Source organism: Jaculus jaculus, chromosome 3 (assembly GCF_020740685.1).
Source record: "Jaculus jaculus isolate mJacJac1 chromosome 3, mJacJac1.mat.Y.cur, whole genome shotgun sequence".
Lineage (NCBI taxonomy): Eukaryota > Metazoa > Chordata > Mammalia > Rodentia > Dipodidae > Jaculus > Jaculus jaculus.
Window position 1 is genome coordinate 168,965,918 of NC_059104.1, and position 23,053 is coordinate 168,988,970.

General features: G+C 43.3%; 2 protein-coding genes across 3 annotated transcripts in view; both read right to left on the reverse strand.

The window, feature by feature from the left end:
* Positions 1-1,146: 1,146 nt before the first annotated feature.
* The window catches only part of Mrpl48 (mitochondrial ribosomal protein L48), a 58,730-nt gene continuing 36,823 nt past the window's right edge, over positions 1,147-23,053 (reverse strand). For both annotated transcript variants that reach the window (XM_045145489.1, XM_045145490.1), the window contains exons 5-8: positions 15,394-15,563; positions 4,904-5,006; positions 3,607-3,696; positions 1,147-1,400 (exon numbers count right to left, since the gene is read on the reverse strand). In XM_045145489.1, coding sequence (XP_045001424.1) covers positions 1,326-1,400; positions 3,607-3,696; positions 4,904-5,006; positions 15,394-15,563 — 438 coding nt within the window. In that variant the 3' untranslated portion in view covers positions 1,147-1,325. The remainder of the gene's footprint in view (positions 1,401-3,606; positions 3,697-4,903; positions 5,007-15,393; positions 15,564-23,053) is intronic.
* On the reverse strand, positions 9,828-10,375 carry LOC101616921 (ATP synthase subunit d, mitochondrial; the record flags this gene model as incomplete). The annotated part of the gene is made up of 1 exon (XM_012948290.2): positions 9,828-10,375. A coding segment is annotated over exon 1 (546 nt), but the record flags the coding sequence as incomplete, so codon positions are not given.

Consider the following 23,053-nt stretch of genomic DNA (forward strand, 5'->3'; position numbering starts at 1 on the left):
AAGGATCCCTGTTCAATTCCCCAGGACCCACGTAAGCCAGATGCACAAGGGGGCGCATGCATCTGGAGTTTGTTTGCAGTGGTGGGAGGCACTGGCACACTCATTATCTCTCTCTCTCAAATAAATAAATAAAAGAATCTGGTCTAGCCAGGCATGGTGGCACATGCCTTTAATCCCAGCACTCGGGAGGCAGAGGTAGGAGGATCTCTGTGAGTTTGAGGCCAACCTAAGACTACATAGTGAATTCCAAGTCACCCTGAGAATACAGAATGAATTTGAGGTCAGCCTGGGCTACAGTGAGACCCTACCTTGAAAAACCAAAATAAATAAATAAATAAAAATTAAAAAAAAATCTAGTCTGGACTGGAGAGATGGCTTAGCGGTTAAGCACTTGCCTGTGAAGCCTAAGGACCCCAGTTCGAGGCTCAATTCCCCAGGACCCATGTGCGCCAGATGCACAAGGGGATGCACGCGTCTGGAGTTCATTTGCAGTGGCTAGAAGCCCTAGCACAACCACTCTCCTCCCTCTCTCTCCCTTTCTCTCTCTCTCCCTCCCTCTTTCTCTCTCTGTCTGTCACTCTCAAATCAATAAATAAAAATAAACTAAAAAAAATCTAGTCTTGGGTATGATGTTAAACAATAGAAAAGGGTTTACTTATGCTGTGATCCCTATTTCACAAGACTCCATGCCACCTTACTTTCAAAGATGAATTCATCTAGATTGCTTTAAAAGATGAACTTTAATTGGAAACAATATAGAAATGCTGGGGAGATTGCTCAGTGGCTAAAGAATCTTTCTTGGGCTGGGATAGTGGCATATACCTTTAATCCCAACACCTGAGGCAGCTGGGAAGCAGAGGAAGGAGTATTTGCATGAGTTCAAGGCCACCCTGACACTACATAGTGAATTCCAGGTCAGCCTGGGCTAGTGCGAGACCCTACCTCAAAAAATCAACCGACCAAACAAAACAAACAAGCAAAAAAAGATTCGTGCTTAGAAAAAATATAGACTGAGAATATGTTTCAGACAAAGAGAAAACAGAATTCCTTCGTTAAAGACACCCCACAGAATAACCCCTTCTGTCTGTCTGTCCCTGTTTCTCTCTCTCTCTCTGTCTCACACACACACACAGGAGCAGCAGCAACAACAGTAATAGGTATTTATTAGATGGAGAAAACCTTGTTATCTCAAGGTAAGTGGCAACAGGCAGGCACAGCCACCAAAAGAGATGAGGTGTTCCTGATGAAGCATTTTCCTGCCTCACTGTGCTTATCCAGAAAGCACTTCTCTGTGGGACTCAGCGTCATGAAAGGGTCCGCAGTAGCTAGTTCAACTTGGCCAACAACTCCTCCAGTTCTGGTCGAGCTTTAAACCTTCCCTTGAAGTCTTCTTCAGAGTGCTGGGGAAAAGGAAAAGAAAACAGAGCTTATAGTTGCCCATGTGCTCACACAACATTCGAAAAGGGCACACTGGACAGCTGTACAGAGAATCATTTAGATTCAGCAGATTCTTTTTTTGCTTGTTTGTTTGTTTGAGGTAGGGTCTCTCTCTCTCTGGCCCAGGCTGACCAGGAATTCACTCTGTAGTCTCAAGGTGGCCTCGAACTCACGGCAATCCTCCTACCTCTGCCTCCCGAGTGCTGGGATCAAAGGTGTGCGTGCCACCACACCCAGTACTGCTTTAGCTAATCCTTAATGAGTATGTAGTAGGTTTTGAATTGAGTGCCAGGGACTCAAGGCTGAATGAGACTTCCTCTTTGCCTTCAGTAACTTAGTGTGGTAAGAGGAGACAGACATAATGTAGGGATGCTATAAGTATCACAGCAGTGGTTTATTGTTTGTCTCTGTGCTGGGGTCAAACCCAGGGTCACCATGCCAGGCAAGTACTGCACCACTGAGTCACAAGCCCTGGAAGCGTGCTTTGTTTATGTTCTAAATTTTATTTAGAGCTGGAGAAATGGCTTAGCGATTAAGGCATTTGTCTGTGAAGCCAAAGGACCCAGTTTCAATTCTCCAGGACACATGTAAGCCAGATGCACAAGGTGACACATGTGTCTGGAGTTCCTTTGCAGTGGCTGGAGGCCCTCAGTGCCATTCTCTATCTTTCTGCTTCTCTTGTATCTCTCTCGCTCTGCTTGCAAATTAAAAAAAAAAAATTTATTTATAAGAAGAGAGAGATTTAGTAAAGAGAGACAGAGAGAATGGGTGCAACAGGGCCTCTAGCCACTGCAAAAATAATTCTAGATGCATGTACCACTTTGTGCATCGAGTTTTATGTGGGTACTGGGGAAATGAACCTGGGTTGTTAGGCTTTGCAGGTAAGCATTTTAACCACTGTGCCATCTCTCCAGCCCCCTTTATCTCTTTTTATGAGGCAGGGTCTTGCTATGCAGCTCTGGTGGCCTGAAACTTGGTATAAGGACCAGGCTGGCCTTAAACTCATAGCAGTCTTCTTGCCTCTGCCTCTCAAGTCTTGAGATTACAGGCATACTCCATCACACCTGGCTTGGAGACACTTTTTAAATTTTTATTTATTTATTTGACAGAGAAGTTGGGGGTGGGGGGAGAGGATGGGCATGCCAGGGCCTTCAGCCACTGCAAATGAACTCCAGACACATGTACACCCCCCCCCTTGTGCATCTGGCTAATATGTGTCCTGGGGAATCGAACCTGGGTCCTTTGGCTGTGCAGCAAACTCCTTAACCACTAAGCCATCCCTCCAGCCTGACGCTGTTTCTTTCTTTTTTTCAAGTAAAAGTTATACTGTAATAATAGAAAAAAAGTCACAGGAAGTAGAATATTTTAAGTTAGTATGGCCAGCACATTCTCACTCTATAAGTGGCAGGCCTTGCTCAGAACAAGGGTGCTAGATAGAGCAGTGGTGCCAGCCTCACTTGATCTGATGGGACATGTGCCATAAGAATGACTGTCATGGCAACTGGACTTGATGCACTCACTTTTTAGCTAATGTTCTGCAAGTTTCCACATCCAGACAAACCTCCTTTGACTGGTGTTTTCTTTTTTTTTTTTTTTTTTTTTTGGTTTTTCGAGGTAGGGTTTCATTCTAGCTCAGGCTGTCCTGGAATTAACTATGTAGTCTCAGGGTGGCCTCGAACGCACAGCGATTCTCCTACCTCTGCCTCCTGAGTGCTGGGATTAAAGGCCTGCGCCACCACACCCGGCTCTATTTCTATTTTTTTTGACTGCTGTTCTTTACCAGATATATTCAATGATCTTGAAGGTCTGGAAAATCTCTCTCTTCAGTGCATTTTACCATTTGAATTCTGATTTATTATATGGTACATGATCTTAAACCTTGTTCTTTTTTCGACACAACTGCCTGGAAGAAGACAGTCTGGCACGTGGCACGTCTACCCCTAACAGCAGGATGCCGAGCTGCAGTGAGCTCCTGCAGTACATCCAGCTCCACCCCCAACGCCCAGAGTCTCCAGGAACATGATCCAGTACTACAGCACACACCTCTTCTGAGTCTGGGCTCAATGACACCCAGTTCTCTGTTGTCTGAAAAACCAAGCAGTATGGATCTTTCTGCTCATTTGGAGCACAAGCAGGCCACTGGGGGCCTCTTTCCAAACTAGCACCTACCTCCCTCACTGACAAGCTGACGCCTTCAGGAAGATTGCTTTGGAGTATTTCCAAGAAAATCTCTGCAAACGTAGCACTCAAACCGCTGATCTGCGAAACGAAAGAAGATGCTGTAAGGAGGCGCTGACAGCCAGGTGACTGGGCAACAGGGCCTGAGCTCCAGTAATCTACGGGATTGACAGCCAGAGCTGCTTTCTGAATTTGGCACCACAGCATTTCTCTTGCTATTTGTTAACATGCTGGCAAAGATGGTCACTGCCAGAGGCTTGTTCCTGTAGGCAGAGAATGTCCTAACTGGGCCAGTAAGTAATCACGTCTAGGCTTTCTGAGGCAACTCAGTTCTTCCCACATAGACCAGGTATTGACTGGTGTCAGGCCTTGTCCTGAGAATCTAGAGGTGAACCAGATATGTGCAGAAAGGCATGCAGGATACGGTAAGATGCACAGGAGAAATACCTATGAGCCCAGTCAGGGAGGGTAACATCTTGGTGGAGTTTTGAAAGAAAGCGAGACTACAATGGAGGAGGAGCTCCACAGTAGTGCGGAGCTTTCAGGGAAGTGAAGCAGCATTCGGTACCACGTGGACGCGTCAGTGTTAGGGCGGAACGTGGGAAAGCAGGGGAAGAATAAATGCGCCCACATTCTACAGAATTAATACTTTATCATAGACCTCAGTCATAAGAAAGAGCTAAGATAAGATAATTTCTTTCTACAGATATTTAAAGAACTAAAAATTTGGGCTGGTGGGGTAGCTCAGCAATTAAGGTATTTGCCTGCAAAGCCAAAGGACCCAGGTTTGATTCCCCAGGACCCACGTTAGCCAGATGCACAAAGGGGTGCACACATGTGGAGTTAGCAGTGGCTGGAGGTCCTGGCGTGCCCATTCTCTCTCTTTCTCTGTCAAATGAATAAATAAATAAATAATAAAATATTTTTTAAAAAGAACTAAAAATTTCAAAGCACTTTACTTCTTTTTTTTTTTGGAGGTAGGGTCTCGCTTTAGCTCAGCTGACTTGAAATTCACTATGGAGTCTCAGGATGGCCTCAAATTCACGGCGATCCTCCTACCTCTGCCTCCCGAGTGCTGGGATTAAAGGCTTGTGCCACCACGCCTGGCTTATTTAATATTTTTATTTATTTATCTGCAAGCAGACAGAGAGGCTGGAGATGAATGAAATTGCATTAAAGGAGAGGTGGTTCATTCAAGACCAGGCTGACAAGAGAAATAGAAGTGCAAGACAGAAAGGGGAAAAACGAAGGGGAGAACCAGAGAAGCCAGCAGGCTCGGAGTGTCTACCTGCACCACTCGCTCATGGGTAGTAAGAACCGAGTCTACGGCCATCTTTCTGCCTTGGTCCTGTAGCCGCATCACCTCCATGGTCTTGGTGGGCATCGCGAAACTGTGGGAGAAGGGTTAGCTGTTGGAGAGACTGGTAAGATGGCTCAGGAGTTAGAGGCATTTGTTTGTAAAGCCTGATGGCCTGGCTTCAACTCCCAAGCAATTCACGTAAGCAAGGCGCAAAAAGGGATGTAAGTATCTGATGTTCCTTTACAGCTGCAAGAGGCCCCCCCTCATCCATCCCCTCGCCCCTCCCCTCCCAACAGTTAGCCTTTGGAGCATCCACCCACTTAAGCAAGCAGCATCACTTCAATGAGGGCCCTGCATGACTACCACCCTCGCCCCTGCAGGAGCTCCTAGAATCTAGGGGACGCTCATTTGCAGCCAAGAGGAAAGTAACCAGACACTACCTCCTCCAGAACTCTAATTTTCTTCAGAAATAGACTGTTTAGTGCCTTTTGGTAGCCTAAATCATGCTGAATCCAATCCTCTGAATAGAACCTGGTGGCTGACATACTTTCTGCTACTGAGCAAGAGTTCTAGAAGGACAAAGCCTACTGCTTCGGAGGCGAGTCTTGACGTACTCACTTGTTCTGAGGAAATAAGGGCAACATACCCAGTGTCCTGAAATTTTCTTTCCCTCCCTCCCTCCCTCCCTTCCTTCCTTCTTTCTTTCTTTTTTTTTTCTGAGGGAGGGTCTCACTCTGGCCCAGGCTGACCTGGAGTTCACTATGTAGACTCAGAATGGCCTTGAACTCATGGCGATCCTCCTACTTCTGTCTCCCAAGTGCTGGGATTAAAGGTGTGCCACCATGCCAGCTACTTTCTTTTTTCTCTCTCTCTTTTTTTTTTTTCTCAAGGTAGTATCTCACTCTACTCACTGTAGCCCAGGCTGAGCTGGCATTCACTTTGTAGTTTTAGGCTGGTCTTGAACTCATGGTGATCCTCCTACCTCTGCCTCTTTTTTTTTTTTTTTTTTCTTGAGGTAGGGTCTCACTCTAGCCCAGGCTGACCTAGAATTCCCGAGTGGGATTAAAGGCGTCCGCCACCACACCTGGATGGAACAGTTTTCTTAACTTTGCCGCTGCCCATATTGTGGACCAGATTGTTGTTGTGGGAGCTGCCTCCACCCACTAAATCCAGTAGTGACAAAATTATCTCAGTCACTTGGGTCGAGAATCACTGTGGCAAAGTCTAAACTTACTATCAGCATATCAGCATGCTACAGTGAAAAGAACAGTGGACTTGGAGTTTGCCATTTATTAGTAATACTTAGGTAGCAACTCTCCCCTCGGGGCCTCAGTTTCTTCCTGTACAAAAGAAAATACAATCTTGGCTCTCCAGTTACACACTGTGAGGATCAAGGGTGGCGAGGAGTTGGGACTGAACTAGTTGCTACACAGAAATAGTATAGTACTGCATTCATCTTACTAAAAAGTTCACCCAAGTAAAGATAAACAAAACGGTAATAATGGCAATGGGACTCCCGAGTTTTCATGCCTCACTAAGTGTCATCACAGACTACCGACTAACCTCTGCCAAAGGAAGTCCCTTGTGACAGAAAACAGAACAGAAACAGGGTGGTCCTGGGCTTAAACACTGGCTCTTGCCAATTACTACCTACTTGAACATGGGCAGATTACTTCAGCCCTCAATGCCTCAGTTTCTTCAGTAACAAAATGAGAATAATACTTCTTTGCTCACAGAGTTGTTGCAATGGTTAAATAAGGTTACATGGACAATTTAACTGTTATATCGCACCCACCATTACCCAAAGTCAGTAACACCTGGGTAGTGCAAACTCCTTCAGGTAGCTTCTCCAAACAATATCCCCTCCCACTTTCCAGCACAATCTCTCCTCTCATGCAATTCAAACATGGTTATAAACTCCTGTATATATATTCAAAAGCAGGGCTGGGTATGGTGGCACATGCCTTTAATTCTAGCACCAGGAGATAGAGGTAGGAGGATTGTTGTGAGTTTGAGGCCACCTTGAAATTATATAGTAAATTCCAGGTCAGCCTGGGGTAGAGTGAGATCTGACCTCTAAAAAAATAATAATAATAAAATAAAAAGTGGGGGGAGGGCCTGGGGAGATGGCTTAGTGGCTAAGTCACTTCCTGCTAAGCCTAAGACACAGGTTCAATTCCCCAGTACCCACATAAACCAGATGCAGAAGATGGCACATGCATCTGGAGTTTGTCTGCAGTGGCTAGAGGCCCTGTCATACCCATTCTTTCCCTCTCTTTTGCTTTCTCTGCCTCCTTTTTTCTCTAATAAGTAAATTGTTTTGTTTTGTTTTCCTGAGGTAGGGTCTCACGCTAGCTCAGGCTGGCCTGGAATTCACTATATAATTTCATGGTGGCCTCAAACTCACGGTGATCCTTCTACCTCTGACTCCCGAGTGCTGGAATTAAAGGTGTGCACCACCATGCCTGGCTAAAATAAAATATTTATTTATCTATTTATTTGAGAGAGAGAAAGATAGACAGATAGATAAAGAGACAGAGAGAGTGAGAGAGAGAAAACGGGCATGCTAGTGTCTTCAGCCACTGCAAATGGACTCCAGATGCATGCGCCCCCTTGTTCAACTGGCTTATGTGGGTTCTAGAGAATCTAACTGGGATCCTTTAGCTTTGCAGGCCAGTGCCTTAACAGTTAAGCCATCTCTCCAGCCCCCTAAAATAAAATTTTCTTTTTTTTTTTAAAGTGGAGACAGGGGAGGAAAGGTATAACCATGGGGTATCTTTTTTTATAATCATGGAAGATGATAATAAAATAAATAAATAAAATAATAGCAATAATAATAATAATAATAAAAGTGGAGACACGGCTGGATAAATGGCTTAGCAGTTAAGACACTGTCCTGCAAAGCCAAAGGACCCAGGTTTGAGTCCCCAGGACCCATGTAAGCCAGATGCACAAAGTGGAGCATGCATCTGGAGCCCGTTTGCAGCAGCTGAAGGCCTTGGCATGCCCATTCTCTCTGTTTCTCTCTCTTGCTCTCTCTCTCTCTCTCTCAAGTAAGTAAATAAGTAAAAATTAAAAAAAAATATTTAAGGGCTAGAGAGATGGCTTAATGGTTAAGGTGCTTGTCTGCAAAGTCTAAGGACCCATGTTTGACTCTCCAGATCCCAGGTAAGCCAGATGCACAAAGGTGAGGAATGCACAAGGTCGCACATACCCACTAGGTGGCACAAGTGTTTGGCGTTTGATTGGAGTGGCTGAGGCCCTGGCATGCCAATTTTCTCTCCCTTTGTCTCTCTCTATATAATTTTTTTAATTTAATTTAATTAATTTATTTTTAAATTATTTATTTGAGAGTGAGAGAAAGAGGCAGATAGAGAGAATGAATGGGCATGCCAGGGCCTCCAGCCACTGTAAATGAACTCTGAACACATGTGCCACCATGTGCATTTGGCTTACGTGGGTCCTGAGGAATCAAACCTAGCTCCTTAGATTTTTCAGGCAAGCACCTTGACTGCTAAGCCATCCCTCCAGCCCCCGATTTTTTTTAAATAGTGGGGACATAATCATAGACCCTTTTTGGAAGGTTAAATAAAATAATTATGTAAAACTTTTCAGATAAGTAAAAAAGCACTCTAAAATGCTTTTTAAACTTTTTTTTTTTTGACATTCTACAGATAAAGCAAGCTGACTGATATGGGCATTGCCCACTTGTGCCACTAAATCATGAAATTTATACTTCAAAGCTTATTTTGTAAGATTTCACTGATTTGCTTATCTATTCATTCAAAATGACATTTATTAATAGCCTCTTCTGTCCTAGCCATTCTAGGGTCAAATACAGTCTATGCCTTCAAGGAGTTCACTAGAAGTATTTCACAGAGACTAGGCCTGTACACAAATAGCTGCACTCCAGTTAAGGGAAAGGGCCAACAAAGCGTGCTCTATATGATGGGATCAAGAGGGAGAAAGGAGGGCGCAGCGGTGGCTTCGTGGGTGAGGGAGTGAGTTATCAAGACACAAAGTGCACTTGGGGGCTGAGGAGACGGTTCAGTGAGTGCAGTGCCTGCCTGCAAGCATGAGGGCCTGAGTACATTCCCCACATCCGCACAAATGCCAGCTGCGCAGCATATAACATAATATATAATATATAATATTTTTGTTTTTGTTTTTCGAGAAAGGGTCTCATTCTAGTTCAGGCTGACCTGGAATTCACTCTGTAGTCTCAGGGTGGCCTTGAACTCATGCGATCCTACCTCTGCCTCCCAAGTGCTGGATTAAAGGCGTGTGCCACCACGCCCAGCCTAAAAAATATTTTATTTATTTATGTATGAGAGAGAGAAAGAGACAGAGAGAAAGAGAGAATGGGCACGCCAGGGCCTCTAGCCACTGCATACAAACTCTAGACACATGTGCCCCTTGTGTATCTGGCTTACGTGGGTCCTGGGGAATTGAACCTGGGTCCTTAGGCTTCACAGGCAAATGCCATAACTGCTTAGGCATTTGCCCAGTATCCTGGCCTCCAACTCTCTATGTAGCCAAGGCAGGCCTTGAACTCCTATTCATCCTCCCCCTACTTCCCAAGTGTTGGGATTACAGGTGTGCACCACCACATTTTGCTCACCCATTATCTATTCTATTTTTATTTTTATATGAAAGAACTGGTGCACCAGCACCTCCAGCCACTGCAATCAAACTCCAGATGCATGCGCCACATAGTGGGCGTTGGCAACCTTATGCTTGCCTCACCTTTGTGTGTATGGCTTACATGGGATCTAGAGAGTTGAACATAGGTTCTGAGGCTTCATAGGCAAGTACCTTAACCACTAAGCCACCTCTCCAGCCCTAGTTATTTATTTATTTATCTATCTATTTATTTAGTTAGTTTTTTTGTTATATATAATCCTTCTTTATTTTTAATGTCCAGAATTTGTATTGTAAGGGTCAGAGCAGAGTGTCCCACGGGACTCAAAACTTGTAAGTCCTCAATTGGCTGGTGAGGGCAATAGTGATATTTCTTCTTGTCTAATTTGGTTTCTGGAAAGGCTTCATTCAAATCCTCGATGGTCATCTGATCAAAGGGAACTATGTTCTTCATTTTCTCCAGCTGGGCCTCCAGTTCCTGGATCCTGATCTTTGACTGAGACACAAACTCAGCACAGTGCTTCCTATCTTCCTTTTCTTCAGCATCCACCTGGGCAGAGTATTTATCCTCAGGCACAGGAACCTTCAGGGCGTTACACTTCTTTTCAAAATCATCCACCAAGCCTGCCTTGGCCACTTTGGCCTTGTAGTAAGCCCAGTCAATTGCTGGTGGGTTCTCAGGCAGGACAGCCAACCTGGTGCTGAGGGTCTCATTCCAGGACTTCAGGAAGTTGGCAAGAGCCTTTTGGTTTCGGGGTATGATTTCCCCAAAAGCTACCCAATCAATAGCTTTTAGAGCAAGCTTGTGCCCAGCCATCTTGGATCCTTCACTGACCCCGGCGGAGCCCATTATTTAGTTTTTTGAGGTAGGGTCTTTATCTAGCTCAGGCTGACCTAGAATTCATTATGAAGTCTCAGGGTGGCCTCGAACTCATGGAAATCCTCCTACCTCTGCCTCCCGAGTGTTGGGATTAAAGGCATGCGCCACCACACCTGTTTTATTTTTTATCAAACTGTCTCATTTTCCCTTTGGAGTCTCTTTGAGGAACTTTTCAGCCTCCCTGCCATTGTAGGTACTGCTGACTTTCTTAGAATGGCCTCCAGACAAACTCTCATGTAAATTATCAATTAAATTTCTTGCATGTATGTGTGTGTGTGTGTGTGTGTGTATGTGTGTGTAGAGGCCCTATTTCAAAAAGAAAGAAAGAAAAAAAGGAAGGCGAAGGGAATAAGTCCCCTATTATTCAAAAGAGCCTACTGCTCTAATAAGCACATTAAGAAATGGGCCTATCTCTCAGCACTTTAAGTATATTAAGCCAAGCATGGTGGCACACGCCTTTAATCCCAGCACTCAGGAGGCAGAGGTAGAAGGACTGCTGTGTGTTTGAGGCCACTCTGAGACTAAATAGTGAATTCTAGGTCAACCTAGGCTAGAGTAAGACACTACCTCAAAAAAATAAAAAAAAAATTAAAATTAAAAAAATTAAAAACCCTAAAAAAATAAAGATATAAACTCCCTTAATTTTCACTGGAGGATTTTTGGGTGGATACTTTATTAATTCTATTCTATAGATGAGGAAACAAAGAGTTTAATTAAACTGTCTAATATTACACAATAAGAATAAGAAGAGTGCACCGGGCATGGTGGCACACGCCTTTAATCCCAGCACTGGGGAGGCAGAGGTAGGAGGACCGCCATGAGTTTGAGGCCACCCTGAGACTCCATAGTGAATTCCAGGCCAGCCTGGGCTACAGTGAAACCCTACCTTGAAAAACTTAAAAAAAAAAAAAAAAAAAAAAGAATAAGAAGAGTGCATTAGAGTAAGAGAAATGCCCAGAAAATCTGGCTCCTGAGTGCTTTGGTGAGAAAGTGTACAATACAAGTACTTTGCTTTTCTTAGGGCCTGGCTGACACGTTCAACAAATCTTACTGCTTTTCATAGTCATTCAAGTATAGCCAGGGATTTTTACAGGTGAGGCTTTTTGTTTGGTTCATTTGTTGTTTTGTTATTTTAGAAGGGTTTCATGTAACCCAGACTAGCCTTGAACTCACTTTGTAGTAGAGGCTGACTTTGAACTCCTTATCCTTCTGCCTTACCTCATAAGTGCTGAGATTATAGATTTGTACCACATCTCCAGGTCAGATTAAGTTTTTGTTTGTTTGTTTTTAATTAAGATTGGAGGGGGCAGGAGATCATTCTATATTGTTCAGGCTAGTGTTGAACTCCTAAACTCAAGAAATTTTCCAGGGTAGAGAGATGGCTCAGTGGTTAAAGGCACTTGTTTGCAAAGCTTGACAGCCTGGGTTTGATTCCCCAGTATTCACATAAAGCCAGTTGCACAAAGTGGTACATGCATCTGTAGTTCATTTATAGTGGCAGGAGGCCCTGGCACATACATACTCACTCATTCTGCTTCTTTCTCAATAAATAAATAAAATTTTAAAAAATTAAAAAGAAATATTCCTGCCTCATCCTCCAGAATAGCCACAACCACTAGCTGCTGCTTTTTTTTTTTTTTTGAGGTAGGGTCTCACTCTAGTTCAGGCTGACCTGGAATTCACTATGTAGTCTCAGGGTGGTCTTGAACTCATAGCAAACCTCCTACCTCTACCTCTGCTTGGTTTTAATTTTGTGTTTATGTATTTATTTTGGGGGCTTAGTTTATTGAGGCAGAGTCTTACTCTTGCCCAGGCTGACTTGGAATTCACTCTGTAGCCCAGGCTAGCATCCTCCTACCTCTCAGCCTCCAGCGTGCTGGGATTAAAGATTATGCCACCATATCTGATATGGTAGAGTTTTTTCTTTTTAAAGCAGCACCTATTTAAAAAAATGAAATCAGGCTGCAGTTAGCAGTTAAGTGCTTGCTTGTGCTGCCTAAGGACACCAGTTCGAGGCTCCATTCCCCAGTACCCATGTAAGCCAGATGCACAAGGTGGCACATGCATCTGAAGTTCGTTTGCAGTGGCTGGAGGCCCTGGTGCACCCATTTTCGCTCTCTGCCTCTTTCTCTTTCTCTCTGTTTGTCGGTCTCAAATAAATAAATAAAATAAAATAAAACAAAAAAGAGTCCCTCTGAAAATTTAAAAGAGTATTCCAGGGAACAGACCCACTAGGTATGATGGTAATATTCTGAGAATAACTTTCAATGCCTCTTGTCAGCTAACCTCTAAAATGCTATCTCTAGTCCTTGCTGGCAGAACAAAAGTCTTCATTAGTAACAATGCACTGTTTAGAGAGTTTAAAGTGTGCCAAATACAGTTGTGTACTATGATACCAAATTTTCAGAACTCAAGGAAACAAGTTATCACCCTCATTAAACAGATAAAGAAACAAGTTCAAATTTTCCCAAAGTTATGCTGCTAATAACTGATATAGCTAGATTTTGTTTGTTTATTTGTTTTCAATGTAGGGTCTCACTCTAGCCCAGGCTGACCTGGAATTCACTATGTAGTCTCAGGATGGCCTCAAACTCATGGCGATCCTCCTACCTCTGCCTCCTGAGTGCTGGGATTAAAGGCGTGTGCCACCACGCCTGCTATATAGCTAGAATTTGAATGCAAGTAATTTGATCACAGAGATCGAATGGTCACCTGTCATTCCAGGTGTGTTCCATAGATAAGGTGATAATGAACAAACATTCATCTGACAAGATACATGTGCCAGTCACTATAACACAAACTTGAGCCAATTTTTCATTTTGTTTTTTGAGGTAGGGTTTCACTCTAGCTCAGGCTGATCTGGAACTCACTATGTAAGCTTAGGGTGGCCTTGAACTCACAGTGATCCTCCTACCTCTGCCTCCAGAGTGCTAGGATTAAAGGCGTGTGCCACCATGCCTGGCTTGAACTATTTTTTTTTTTTTTTTTGAGGTAGGGTCTCATTCTAGCCCAGGCTGACCTGGAATTCACTATATTGTATCAGCCTGGCCTCGCATTCACAGCGATCCTCCTACCCCAGCCTCCTGAATATAGGGACTAAAGGCATGAGCCACCATGCCCAGCTTTGAACCAATTTTTTAAAAAATGTATTTATTTACATATAGAGGGAATGGGTAATGGGTGCATCAAGGCCTCTAGCCACTTTAAATGAACTTCAGAAGTATAGGCTATCGTGTGCATCTGGCTTATGTGGGTTCTGGAGAGTTGAACGTGGATCCTTAGGCCCACTCTCCCAAGTGCTGTGATTAAAGACATGTACCACCTTGCTTGGCTAGCATGATGTTTTTGCATATGCATGTACTTACTACCTTGCCATAAGGGCAACATACTTCAGCTGCTATTTACCATTTTTAAATAAGTTCATTTAAAAAAAATAATTTAAATAAATATGAGAGCTAGGAAGATGGTTAGGCAGTTAAAGGTGTTTAATTACAAAGCCTGCTGACCCAGGTTCAGTTTCCCAATGTCAATGTAAAGCCAGATGTACAAAGTGGTGCATATATCTGGAGTTCATTTGCAGTGGCAAAGGCTCTGGTGTGCTTCTCTCTTTCTCTCTCTGTTTCTCTTTCTTTCTCTCTCTACCCTATCCTAACGACTGGAGTTCAATTCCCCAGAACCCACATAAAACCAAATGCACAGTAGCACATGCATATGGAATTCATTTGCAACAACTGGAGGCCCTGGCATGCCCATATTCTCCCTTTCTCTCTCCCACTCCTTGCAATAAATAATAAATAAATTTGAAGCTGGGCATGGTGGCTCATGTCTTTAATCCTAGTACTTGGGAGGCAGCATTAGGAAGATCACTCTGAGTTCCAGGTATAGACTGGACACTACTTTGAATAAAAAACAAACAGAGCCGGGTGTGGTGGAGCACACCTTTAATCCCAGCACTCGGTAGGCAGAGATAGGAGGATCACTGTGAGTTCAAGGACAGCCTGAGACTACATAGTGAATTCCAGGTCAGCCTGAGCTACAGTGAGACTCTACCTTGCAAAAACCAAAAACAAACTAACCAAATAATAATAATAATAATAAATAAATGGATAAGTTTGAGAAGCAGCACCATGTGGAGCTCATACACTGCTGGCGAGAAGAACAAGGGTACAGCCATTTTAGAAGAGTTTCGCAGTTTCCTATAAATTCAAACATATAATAAATTTAGCAGTTGACCCAACAATCACATGATCATTGCAATTTTTTGATACTTTACTTATTTATTTGAGAGACACAGGCCAAAAGAGAGAGAAAGAAAAAGAGAGAGAGGAAGAGTATGGGTATGCCAGGGCCACTATCCGTTGCAAACTCCAGATGCATACACCACTTTATGCACCAGGCTTTGGGTGGGTACTGGGAAATGGAACCAGCAGGCTTTGCAAGCAAGGGCTTTTCACCTCTGAGCCAACTCCCCAGCCCAGGATCTGAATTTGATTCTCTTGGATTCACATAAAAAGCTGGGCATACAGACAGGCACGCCTTTCATCCCAGTACTTGGGAGGCAGAAGTAGGAGAATCACCATGAGTTCAAGGCCACCCTGAAATTACATAGTGAATTCCAGGTCAGCCTGGGCCAGAGGGAGACATTACCTTGAAATACAAAAAAAAAAAAAAAGCTGGGCACGACTATGCATGCCTGTAAAGCTGGTGCTGAATGGGGTGGAGACAAGAGGATGGTTTCAGCTCCCTGGTGAACTAATCTAACCAAGAAAGAGTTAGCTCTGGAGTTCGTCAGAAACTCTATCCAGGGAAATAGGCAACAGAGTGACAGTGGTTACCCAATGTCTTCCTCTGGCTTTCTCACAGGGGCCACGCATGTGTATACAAATGTGCACATAAAACACACACACACGCATGCACCCCACACCAAGAACAACCTGTACAAAGGCATCTGTCCTACCTTTCCTCGACTTTGATGGAGAGACTATTGCAGAGTTTGTGAACATACTGGGCATAACTTTCTGCCAGGGTCATATCATATGCTGTCAGGTGAATATTTAAAACTCCATATTCGTAATCTGTCCCCATATTAATGGGCCTCACTTCTACTTTTACTTTCTTCTTCTTGGCCTGAATAGAAAACAAAATTACACAGAAAATAAAAGTATTACATAAGAAATTACAGACAACCCAGCTATAGCACTCTTAGGCATATATCCAAAAGACTCATCACATTTCCTTAGAAGTACGTGCTCAACCATGTTTATTGCTGCTCAATTTATAATAGCTGGGAAATGGAACCAGCCTAGATGTCCATCAACAGATGAGTGGATAATGAAGATGTGGCACATTTATACAACGGAGTTCTACTCAGCGGTAAAGAAAAATGAAGTTATGAAATTTGCAGAAAAATGGATGGACCTGGAAAGTATTATACTAAGTGAGGTAACCCAGACCCAGAAAGCCAAGTGCCACATGTTCTCTCTCATATGTGGATCCTAGCTACAGATGACTGGGCTTCTGCGTGAGAATGAAAATACTTAGTAGCAGAGGCCAGTAAGTTACAAAGGAGACATAAAGGGTAGAGAAAGGAAGAGGGGAGGATACTTAATAGGTTGATATTGTATATATGTAATTACAATGATTGTAATGGGGAGGTAATATGATGGAGAATGGAATTTCAAATGGGAAAGTGTGGGGGTGGGGAGGGAGGGAATTACCATGGGATATATTTTATAATCATGGAAAATGTTAATAAAAATTAAAAAAAAAGAAAAGAAAAGAAATTACAGACAGCTACCAGGCCCACAGAGCATTTATGTGGGTACTAGGATCTGAACTCCAGTCCCTATACTTGCAAGCCAGCACTTTACTGACTGAGCCATCTCCCTCACCCACTATGTAACACTTATTCCTAAAAATGCATAAACAGCTGGATGAATTTTCACAAAGTGAAAATGTCTGTGTAATAAGTATCCTAGACACAATATAGGTCTTTCCTAGTGCTGCAAAAAGGATTGTTTCTCCAAGTGGGTAAATACTATCTTGTCTTATAAAATTATAGCGCTCACCACATGCTTGGGCTGCAGAACACTGAGAGATCAAGCTGGAGCTGAGCTAGAAGACTCCTTCCTATAAACAAGCTGTCATGATGCTGGAAAGAGGTATGCAATTTGTTGAGGGAGCAAAGTCATCAGCAGTCTTTTTAAAATTTTTTTAAAAATTTATTTGAGAGATATATATAGAGAGAGAGAATGGGCGTGCCAAGGCTTCCAGCCACTGAAACGAACTCCAGGCACATGTACCACCTTGTGCATCTGGCTTACATGGGTCCTGGGGAATTGAACCTTGGTCCTTTGGCTTTACAGGCAAGTGCCTTAACTGCTAAGACATCTCTCCAGCCTCTCACTAGCAGTCGCAACTAGCAATGGACCCTGCAAGCATTACAACTGGCCGGCCAGGCCTAATGGATCAACTGGTGCAATGGTGGCATTGTCTATTATGGAGGAAACCAATTGGTCTTTGATTGGACTTGAGGCCCACTTCTCAGGAGGGAATTCATGGCTGGTACTGAAAACCTAATCAAAACCTATAGCTGGGGAGATCATGAACACCAGGGAGGAAACAGCTACAGCTGCCTGGCTAAATGCATATATAATGCTCACCAAACTGCCCTGTAAGCACTACACTTAATGTTCATATTCACATATTAATGCTACTCTCACTTTTGGTTAGAGTCTCTTTTCAGATGGCAGTGACCACTGGGGTGACTCAAAACTCACCAAAGTGCTGAGAAGACATGATGGTGGAGTGTTCGGCACTGAGTGAGGAATTCCTATCACACCTTCAAGTTCAAGGGCCATTGTGGAAGAGGGGGCAGAAAGAATGTGAGTGAAAGGAGCACTGGTTATTTTTCTCTTGTACCATATAAGTGTTAAAAATCATCAAAAAGCTAATGTGGGACTGGAGAGATGGCTTAGTAGTTAAGGTGCTTGCCTGTGAAGCATAAGGACCCAGGTTTGATTCCCCAGAGCCTACATAAGGGAGATGTACATGGTGGCACATGCATCTGGAGTTCGCTTGCAGTGGTTGGAGGCCCTTGCATGCTCATTCTCTCCCTCTCTCTTTCTCATTAATGAATAAAGATAAAATTTTTAAAAAGATATATACAGGGAATCAAAGTGTTTATGTAATAGTTCTATCAATTTGCCTACAGGTCAATTGTAATAAATCTGGGTGGGGGAAGGAATAGGAGGAGTGCTTTGCAATACTGTCTTCTTTTTTTTTTTTTTAAATTTTTTTTTTTAATTTATTTATTTGAGAGCGACAGACACAGAGAGAAAGACAGTTAGAGGGAGAGAGAGAGAATGGGCGCGCCAGGGCTTCCAGCCTCTGCAAACGAACTCCAGACGCGTGCGCCCCCTTGTGCATCTGGCTAACGTGGGACCTGGGGGAACGGAGCCTCGAACCGGGGTCCTTAGGCTTCACAGGCAAGCGCCTAACCGCTAAGCCATCTCTCCAGCCCTGCAATACTGTCTTCTAAACACAAAGTGGTGATGGTATTCTTGACTGCATAGTGGTGGATGCTACCTACAACAGGACCTGCATAGTAGGAGGGGAAACGATAATATCAAAACAGAAGACAGACTAGGAGGAAAGAGCAAAGGATTCACTGGAGGGGATTCGGGAGAGAGAAAATGGAGGGTGGTGGGAGGGGATTATGATCATGGTATATTGTTTATATGTATGAACATGTTGTCCATAAAGTTTTTTGTTTTTTTTTCGAGGTAGGGTCTCACTCTAGCCCAGGCTGACCTGGAATTCACTATGGAGTTGCAGGGTGGCCTCGAACTCACGGTGATCCTCCTACCTCTGCTGGGATTAAAGGCGTGCATCACCACGCCCGGTCATAAAATTTTTTTAAACTAGGTTATTTTGCATGAAAATGGGATGATACAGTCCGTTCTCTTTTGTATCTGGCTTCCTTCAATCACTACGGTTTTTGGTTTTTGCTTATGTTCGTTTTGTGGTACTATGGACCAAACTCAGGGCCTTAGGCATACCAGGCAACACTGTACCTCTTCCATCACTGGTGAGAATTTGGATTATTCCCATTTTGGCACCACTATAAGCAGTGCTGCTACCAATGTTCTGTTCTTATTTTTTCTGCGATAGCCTCACTCTGTGTAGCCCAGGCTAGCCTGGCATGGAAATTCACTACCAGCCTTGAACTCACAGGAATTCTTCTGCCTCAGCCTCTCGAGTGCTAAGGTTACAGGTATGAGCCACCATGTCAGGCTCAGATATATATTTGCGCTTGGATGTAGCATTTGGTGTATGTATATGTGTGCTTTCATGGAGATATACCCGGGAACTGAACGTCTGGGTCACAGAGGACACATCTGTTCATCTTTAATACATACTGTCATATTTACAAAGTAGTTTCTTACGTTAGATGTAACCCTCCCCCACCACCAGCAGTGTATAGAGTTCTAGTTATGTGCTCTTTCTCTCTCTCTCTCTCTCTATCACTATGTAGTCTCATTGTGCCTTGAACTCATGGCAATCCTCCTACCTCTGCCTTCCATGTTCTGGGATTAAAGGCGTGCACCTCCTTACCCTGCTGCTCTTTATTCTTGCTAACACTGTTTGCTGTAGTCATTCTAGTGGAAATATAGTAGTAACTTGTATTCTTTTGATGCATATTGAGTCTAAACATCTTATCTACTTACCTATCAATTAATTAATCAAATCGACCTGTTCATACCTTTTTGGTACAAGGAATGAACTTGGTAGGCTTTGTACCTACCAAGTTCATGTTCTCAACTGGAGAGATAACTGCAGTGTACAACCATTTCAGTCATTTTTTGGTGTGGTATGAAAAAGGAGTCGAGAGAGCTATTTTTGTCTCAGGAATGTTCAGCTTCAGTAACCTAGCACCACCTCACTTTAGTGTGACTCTTGTCATATACTAAATGCCCATAGGTTAGTGGACTTTCTTTTGTTCTGTTGAGCAGTTTGTCTATCTTTGAGGTCAAGCTACATTATCTTGATTTATGATTGGAGATTTATTTTGTCTTGCTATTGATAGAAATCAATATTTTTATTTTGTTTTTTTTTTCAAGACAGGGTCTCACACTATCCCAGGCTGATCTGAAACTCACTCTGTAGTTCCCAACATTAAAAGACAGAGAGAGGGGCTGGAGAGATGAATCAATGGTTAAGGCACTTGCCTGCAAAGTCTAATGATACGGGGTTTGATTACTAGTACCCAAGTAAAGCCAGATGCACAATGAGGTACATGCATATGGAGTTAATGTGCAGTGGCTAGAGGTCCTTGCATGTCCATTCTGTCTGCCTCTCTACTCTCTATCTCTCTGCTTGCAAATAAATAAAATGTTAAAAAAATAATTTAGGGATTGGAGAGATGGCTTAGCAGTTAAGGCATTTGCCTGTAAAGCCTAAGGACCCAGGTTCAGTTCTCCAGTACTCTCATAAGCCAAATGCACAAAGTGGCGCATGTGTCTGGAGTTCATTTGCAGTGGTTAAAGGCCCTGGCACACCCATTCTCCTTTTCTCTACCTGCCTCTCTCTCTCTCTCAAAATAAAATAAATAAATAATTTTAAAAATAATATGAGAGCGATTGAGAATGTGAATGAGAACGAATGGGCAAGTATGGTGGTATATGTCTAGAATCCCAGAACGGAGGAAACTGAGGCAGGAGGATACAAGTAGAAAGCCAGCCTAGACTACATAGCAAGACCGTGTTTTTTGTTTTTTAAAAAAGTTGGACTGGAGAGATGGCTTAGCAATTAAGGCACTTGCCTCTAAAACCAAAGGACCCAGATTTGATTCCCCAGTATCCACGTAAAGCCAGTTGTACAAGGTGGAGCATGCATCTGGAGTTTGTTCCCAGTGGCTAGAGGCCTCAGCACACCCATTCTCTCTCTCTATCTGTTTGTCTCTTCCTCTCTCTCTTTGAAATAAATAAGTAAATAAAATATTTTTTAAAGGGCTGGAGAGATGGCTTAGCAGTTAAGTGCTTGCCTGCGAAGCCAAAGAACCCTGGTTCAAGGCTGGATTCCCCAGGACCCACGTTAGCCAGATGCACAAGGGGGCGCACACATCTGGAGTTTGTTTGCAGTGGCTGGAGGCCCTGGCGCGCCCATTCTCCCTCCCTTCTCTCCCTTTCTGTCACTCTCAATAAATAAGTAAAAAAAAAATATATATATATATATATATATATATATATATATATATTTTTTTTTTTTTTTTTAAAGAAGTTTAGAGCCGAGTGTGGTGGCGCATGCCTTTAGTCCCAGCACTTAGGAGGCAGAGGTAGGAGGATCACTGTGAGTTCAAGGCCACCATGAGACTTCATAGTGAATTCCAGGTCAGTCTGGACTAGAGTGAAACCCTACCTCAAAAAACCAAAAAAAAAAAAAAAAAAAAAAAAAAAGTTTAGCGTTATATGTGTTAAGTCCCCTCTGAATAGCAGCTACCAGTGTATTGGCTGCCATAGTACACTGCTCCTCACAGTGCATCTGGCATGGTAGCCCGAGCTTGATGCTCTCTAGCCAGCCTAGGAGAACAGGAACCCAGTATGGGGAAGCAGGGGGAGGACAAAGCTGGTACTGACAATAGAGCTGGTCTCACAGGATGTTCTAGGAACATAAATAAGGGGCTTAATACAAAGCGTACCTAGTAAGCACTTCTCTTAATATTCATACCCTTATATTAATGCTACTCTCACTTTGGGTAGAGAATCTTCTCTTTTCAGATGGCAGTGACCTTGGGACGACTCAGAAGGTATCATAGTGCTGGAAAGAAGTGACAGGAGTACTGAGTAACATCTTGATCACACCTTCCGAGGCTCAGGGTCTAATGCAGAAGAGGTGGCGGAAAGAATGTAAGAGCCAAAGGAAGGGTAGGACTCCTTACAATGTGCTCCCTCCGGACATAAAATGGCCTGGATATCCATGACCTCACAGTGCCTGACACTACCTACACAAGACTATCATAAGAGGAGGAAAAGATCATGACATCAAAATAAAAGAGAGACCGATTGAGATGGGGAGACGATATAACGGAGAATGGAGTTTCAAAGGGGAAAGTAGGGGGAGAGAGGGTATTACCATGGGATACTTTTTTTCTGTTCACAATTTTTATTAACATTTTCCATGATTATAAAAAATATCCCATAGTAATACCCTCCCCCCACCATGGGATATTTTTTATAATCATGGAAAATGTTAATAAAACTTGAGGAAAAAAGTGTGGCATATAGTTAAATGCTCAATTAAGCACTAACTTTTACCGTTACTTTCATTTTTATAGTCCTCGACCTAGCATGTGCCTGGGCACACAAACTATAGTAAGTTGCTATTTTAGAACTTCAGAATGGAAGGATTTAGAGATGGTTTTGGTCGTGATTCTTTATCTTTGTGTGGGATGAGTATGAAGCCGGAAACATTAGATTTGTCCTCCAGACAAGAACTAAAACCCAGAATTCTCTAACTGCAATACAGAGGTTTCTCCAGTGCAGGCTCTACTGCATGACTAAAATTCTCAACAGTGGTGACCATGAGAAGCCCACCACCCTGGCACAGGTTCAGAGACCACCACATCCAGGCCGAAAACAGCAAGGAGGACCATTCTTAGCGATTGTCAACACTGCAGACAGAGCTGCAAAGAATGTTAACAGCCTGAACACAAAGGGAGCAGGGAGAACGTCCAGCAGAGAGGGGAGGAGCAGCTCCGAAGCCAGCAGGAGGCTTTTTATAAGGGAGGAAAGTGCCAGGACTCTTCAGAGTTGTTGCCCTAGGAGAACAAAGAAGGCTGATTCCAGCATCCATCCCTCTTGGCATGGTCCTTGCTTTTCCATGCTGGCCTACATCAGCCTGAACCAATCTATGCTATCAGAAGACTATTGTGATATTATTATATTGCAGTTCTGAGTCAAGGCCCAGCATAGCCAGCAATAGCTTAACTGCATCTAATACCATATACTACTTTCCACAGAAAAACTCTTGGTGGGGGCTGTTGGGGGTTGAACTCTAAGCCTTATACATGCCAAACATGTGCTCTATCGTTAAGCTATACCCCTTCTCCCTAGTTTATGGAATTTTACTGAACAGAATTTTTCTCCCATCCATCCTCCATTCTCCTTTGTTCCTACTGATTGAGTTCAGACCTTCAGAATGCCATGGGAGCTATTAAAGATATCAAGGAGGTGGCAGAATGTGCAGAATATAAGAGACAAATGAAGGGTAGGAATGCTTACAACGCAATCTTCAGACACAAAATGGCCTGGATATCCGTGTCCTTGCAGTACACAAGACCCTCATAATAGGAGGGAAAAGTGATGACATCAAAATAAAACAGAGACTAATTGAGAGGGGGAGGGGATTTGATGGAGAATGGATTTGTGAAAGGGAAAGTGGGGAAGGAGAGGGAATTACCACAGTTGTCTATAATTATAGACATTGTCAATAAAAAAAAAATTAAGGGGTCTGGAGAAATGGCTTAACGGTTAAGGCATTTGCATGCAAAGCCAAAGGACCTTGGTTCGATTCCCCAGGACCCATGTAAGCCAGGTGCACGTGTGGCGCATGCGTTT